Source organism: Lipotes vexillifer, unplaced genomic scaffold (assembly GCF_000442215.2).
Source record: "Lipotes vexillifer unplaced genomic scaffold, Lipotes_vexillifer_v1.1 scaffold788, whole genome shotgun sequence".
In the NCBI taxonomy this organism is placed as follows: domain Eukaryota; kingdom Metazoa; phylum Chordata; class Mammalia; order Artiodactyla; family Lipotidae; genus Lipotes; species Lipotes vexillifer.
Genome location: NW_006791862.1, coordinates 1,253,993 through 1,259,374, shown reverse-complemented (window position 1 = coordinate 1,259,374; position 5,382 = coordinate 1,253,993). Strand labels below are relative to the sequence as shown.

Here is a 5,382-nt window from a genome sequence, read left to right as displayed (position 1 = left end):
CCTACACATCGGTACTTCCTCCTCCTGAGTTTGGCTTCTGTCCCCAAAACTGCACCAGCGTGGCCACCAATTCCAGGGGTCAGTGCTTTGACGAGCCTCTCAGCAGCAGGTGCCCAGCTGACCCCTCTCCCTTGTAGAGCTTGCTCTCAGCCTCCAGGACACCCACGGTCCTGGCTTCCTCCTTCACCCCGACCCCCTCCAAGTTGTTGCTGGTTTCTCGTCATCCACCCTCTCTAAACATGAGCGTTCCTCAGGGAATGGCCTCAGACCTCCCTCTACCCCTGTGATCTCCTTGCTCACGGTGTTAAAAGTCACTGAGGACAGACCCTCATGTGCCCCTCCATTTCAAACCGGACTCTCCCCTGCCCTCTCCCGCAGACCATCCTGTGTCCTGATTCATCCACTTGCCTCAGATGGAAGCCTGGAAGTCGACGGCTCCTCTGCCCCGTACCCCACGGTCTATCCATTCACAGTCCCATTTCTATGGCAAGCCACACTCCACTTTTACCCACTTCTCTCCATTTTTCACTGGGCCACCATCACACCTGTTCTACCTGTAACAGCCACCTGCTCATCTCCTCCCTCCTCTCCTGACCCTAGGGCAGCCTCCACACAGCAGCCACGGAACACGAACGAGCGCACAGCGCGCCCTGCTTACAACGCCCGGCGGCTCCCATGGCCCTCAGGAAGGCAGCAGTCTTCCCGTGGCCTAAAGCCTCCCCGCTTCCCCCCGTCTGTTGTGTGTGCTCCGGTCACTTTAGCATCTCTCAGGTCCTAACCTGGGAGCTTTGGGGTTGCTGTTCCCCGGGTCTCGAATACTCTCCCCTCCTCCAAGTCTTCCCAGGCTGGCCCCTTGGCTTTGCTTCCCTAGGCCTGAGCTGCAGAGGGCCCCTCCCTGAGCAGTCCTGATCCCTTCCCCATTTGTCCACCTAACGGCACATTTTGTTCCTTTCCACAGCGATGTACATCCCAAGAGGGCAAGACTCACCTTTCTTATTCACTGATACACACCAGACAAGGTGCCTCCACAAAACAGGCCACAGAAAGTGAGCGCAGCCCTAGAGCTCCAGGCCGACTTCTGTGGACCTGTCTCTTTCTCTTCATCTCCACATCCTGCTCTGGGCTGGTCACGCTCTCGTCTGACCTGCGCCCTGAGCTCCACCCTGGCATTGGCCCTGCCCCCTGCACTGGATGGACCGGCCCACTCACCGGATGGGGAAGCCGGCGGCACTGATGTGGATGGTCTCCACGAGGCCACAGGCCTCCAGCTGGCTCAGGACCTGCAGGGTTAGGGAGACAGGGCTGCAGCATGGGGCCAGCAGGCCCCAAATGCCACCCTTCCTGTGGCCCTGCTGGTGTGGATCTGCAGGCTCTCCTGATGGGCAGTCTTTGGGGCAGTGAGAAATCAAGGGACCTTGAGAAAATCTCCCTGTTAGAAAGGGTCCTGGTGGCCCCAGGTCCCCTTATCTGAAGCCTGGCTTCTGGTACAACTGAGGCCAATGCTAGTCCTGGCTGTCTCACCGCTCCCGTCTTTGCCTCACAATGCAGCCCAATCCAATTCCTCCTTTTTATTTATTTTATATTCTGCAGTCAATAGAGTGAGTCATAGTTAAGAGGCAGGGGAGGTTATACTGTGAAGATGCTTCTGGGACCCAACCAAGGTCTTTACCACAGAGCAGTGGTCCTGACTATGAACCCTAACGTCTTATCTGCCAGTCGACTGTGGGACACTCTCCAGCATCGTCCAGCTCTCATATCTCTACCACATCCCTCCAAAGGGCAAAGGGCAGCTGCTGGCCACAGAGTGCTTTTGTGCAAACTTTAGAAACTATCCTTCCATCAGAAGCAGTGCACTGTGCCTGATCTGTAAGGTGACACAGACGTTCAGCTAATCACAAAAGACACCCATTCCTCTGGGCAGCCTCAGTCTCTTGTCAGGGCACATGGCTTGGTGAGCAGAGAGCATGATGCACTGTAGCCCCTACTTGCCTCCTGTGGTTGGGCCACCATGCAGTACACAGACCACACAACTGAACATGACTGTCCTGCCAGAGCTGGGGAGATAAGCCCTCCCTAATGTCACTCCATTTGGAGCAGACGTCCTGCCCCTTACGCCTCCAGGGTCTTGGCCGAATGGGACCCTCCACAAAGCAGCTCTGGCCCAGTGTGAATTACCTCCTCCTGGTGGAACATCTGCGCCCGGCCCTGGCTGTTGGGCTTGATGCAGCGAATGTAGTGGGGTGTGGTGCTATGCAGGACCTGCAGAAGCTGCTCCAGGGAGGCCTGCAGAGGGGAGAGACCGTGGGTCAGGCTGCTGGGGGAACACCGGCTGGGCCCTGGTTAATGACACCTCCAAGCAGCCCTCCCAGCCCCGAGAGCTGGATCCTCACAAGCCCTGAATGAGTCCTGGCGGCTCTCAGTGGGTGTGCCCAGAGCACACTCCTCACCTCCGCCTCCAGGGACCCTTCTTGACCTGTGGCCCTCCCTACCGGGTTGGTCTCCCTGCATCTGGTCTCAGCCACCCCCCACCACAGCAAGCTTTCCAGAAAAGAAGCATCTCAGAACCCCCTGCCATTTGTTCGGGCGACAGCTGTTCGGGCGACTAAGCCCGTCCTGTGTGCTGGAAGCCTTGCCAGGGCTACGGACATGGCCATCTGCCGTCGTCTCACAGCTCGGGGCCTAACTGGGCCTTGCAGATGTGGGCTGGGCTCTCTCAGTGGTGTGTCTGAGGCTGGGCAGGAAAGGGCTAACCAAACCTGGGCTCCCCTGGTTGCCTCCCGTGGGAGGTGATGAGAAGGCTGTGGCTGGAAGGAGGACGAGGAATAAACTAAGAGAAGGGGCGTGGAGGGCGGGAGTGAGGGTGGAGCTGAGGGGCGGTGCAGCCTAACGTGCAAGGGCGGAGCTACGGCAGGAGGGGACCAGTCTGCTCTGGCAGAGGACAGAGTTTGAGCAGGAAGCTAGGGAACTGGGAGTGGGCCAGTCACAGAGGTTCAGGTAACTACTGCTCTTCCATGATCACCCTATCAGCAGTGGGCGAAAGGCCGCACTGCCACCCACGGGCCCCTAGGCTTCCTGTCACGTCAACTACACACACAGTCCCTCTGTCAGTTTCCGGTCTCTGTCTTCCGTGAACCAGGACCACGGCTACCTGACTCCTCAGTGCTCCCAGCACACAGCACTGATCCTGGGAGGTGCTTGGTAAGCACTGGAGATTGATGAGTGAACCAAGCACGTCGCATCAGCACTCGGACCCACCTTGAACTTGGACACCACGGTTTTAGAAACTATCCTTCCATCAGAAGCAGTGCACTGTGCCTGATCTGTAAGGTGACACAGACGTTCAGCTAATCACAAAAGACACCCATTCCTCTGGGCAGCCTCAGTCTCTTGTCAGGGCACATGGCTTGGTGAGCAGAGAGCATGATGCACTGTAGCCCCTACTTGCCTCCTGTGGTTGGGCCACCATGCAGTACACAGACCACACAACTGAACATGACTGTCCTGCCAGAGCTGGGGAGATAAGCCCTCCCTAATGTCACTCCATTTGGAGCAGACGTCCTGCCCCTTACGCCTCCAGGGTCTTGGCCGAATGGGACCCTCCACAAAGCAGCTCTGGCCCAGTGTGAATTACCTCCTCCTGGTGGAACATCTGCGCCCGGCCCTGGCTGTTGGGCTTGATGCAGCGAATGTAGTGGGGTGTGGTGCTATGCAGGACCTGCAGAAGCTGCTCCAGGGAGGCCTGCAGAGGGGAGAGACCGTGGGTCAGGCTGCTGGGGGAACACCGGCTGGGCCCTGGTTAATGACACCTCCAAGCAGCCCTCCCAGCCCCTAGAGCTGGATCCTCACAAGCCCTGAATGAGTCCTGGCGGCTCTCAGTGGGTGTGCCCAGAGCACACTCCTCACCTCCGCCTCCAGGGACCCTTCTTGACCTGTGGCCCTCCCTACCGGGTTGGTCTCCCTGCATCTGGTCTCAGCCACCCCCCACCACAGCAAGCTTTCCAGAAAAGAAGCATCTCAGAACCCCCTGCCATTTGTTCGGGCGACAGCTGTTCGGGCGACTAAGCCCGTCCTGTGTGCTGGAAGCCTTGCCAGGGCTACGGACATGGCCATCTGCCGTCGTCTCACAGCTCGGGGCCTAACTGGGCCTTGCAGATGTGGGCTGGGCTCTCTCAGTGGTGTGTCTGAGGCTGGGCAGGAAAGGGCTAACCAAACCTGGGCTCCCCTGGTTGCCTCCCGTGGGAGGTGATGAGAAGGCTGTGGCTGGAAGGAGGACGAGGAATAAACTAAGAGAAGGGGCGTGGAGGGCGGGAGTGAGGGTGGAGCTGAGGGGCGGTGCAGCCTAACGTGCAAGGGCGGAGCTACGGCAGGAGGGGACCAGTCTGCTCTGGCAGAGGACAGAGTTTGAGCAGGAAGCTAGGGAACTGGGAGTGGGCCAGTCACAGAGGTTCAGGTAACTACTGCTCTTCCATGATCACCCTATCAGCAGTGGGCGAAAGGCCGCACTGCCACCCACGGGCCCCTAGGCTTCCTGTCACGTCAACTACACACACAGTCCCTCTGTCAGTTTCCGGTCTCTGTCTTCCGTGAACCAGGACCACGGCTACCTGACTCCTCAGTGCTCCCAGCACACAGCACTGATCCTGGGAGGTGCTTGGTAAGCACTGGAGATTGATGAGTGAACCAAGCACGTCGCATCAGCACTCGGACCCACCTTGAACTTGGACACCACGGTCAATACAGGGGCCCTGCTCTGGCCAGAGGGCTCCTCCTGGGACTTCTCTTCAGGGTCAGCAGGAAACAGCACCTTGAGCAGGGGGTCCTGGGATTGCTGCAGGAGCCTGGTCAGCTCAGGGGGGATGGGGTCCTATGGGGAAAGGACAAGGGTGAGAGCAGGCGTGGTGCTGCCCACAGGCTGCCAGCCCTAATCACCCAGGCCCCAGAAGAAGGGCAGGGCCTGAGCCCAAGAGATTCAGAGCTGGTCTCCCGGGTGCCTAGAAGCCAGGAGATGCAGCCATTTCTGGGCAGGTTGCGCCTGATGAGCAGAGACCTCAGAGAGGAGGGCCCAAGAGGCGACCCTGGACTCGGGAGGACGTTCAGGAGGGGACACTCGATGGAAGCTTCCATGCACGTGCAGCGATGGCTCAGCATCTCCCTTCACGGAGGGGCCCGCAGGCCACGGCCCAGCCTCACCTTGTTCTTTTCCACCAGGCCTGCGGTGTGGTACCGCACAGACCCCGCATAATGCACCACGATGAAGCTGGGCTCCCGGCTGAGCTTGCTGTGGCCCAGGCAGGGGCTGCCTGCCAGGGCACTCTCAATGCGTGTCTGGAGCTGGGCTGCACTGCTTGGCCGATTAAGGCGGCATTCCCGCATGGGGGGGGA

General features: G+C 59.2%; 1 protein-coding gene across 1 annotated transcript in view; it reads right to left on the bottom strand.

Moving 5' to 3' along the window:
- MYO19 (myosin XIX) overlaps positions 1-5,382 on the bottom strand; it is a 35,643-nt gene that overhangs the window by 6,610 nt on the left and 23,651 nt on the right. Inside the window, exons 15-18 of the mRNA XM_007464910.1 lie at positions 5,191-5,368; positions 4,712-4,864; positions 3,632-3,739; positions 1,210-1,280 (exon numbers count right to left, since the gene is read on the bottom strand). Of these exons, the coding sequence (XP_007464972.1) occupies positions 1,210-1,280; positions 3,632-3,739; positions 4,712-4,864; positions 5,191-5,368 (510 nt within the window). The remainder of the gene's footprint in view (positions 1-1,209; positions 1,281-3,631; positions 3,740-4,711; positions 4,865-5,190; positions 5,369-5,382) is intronic.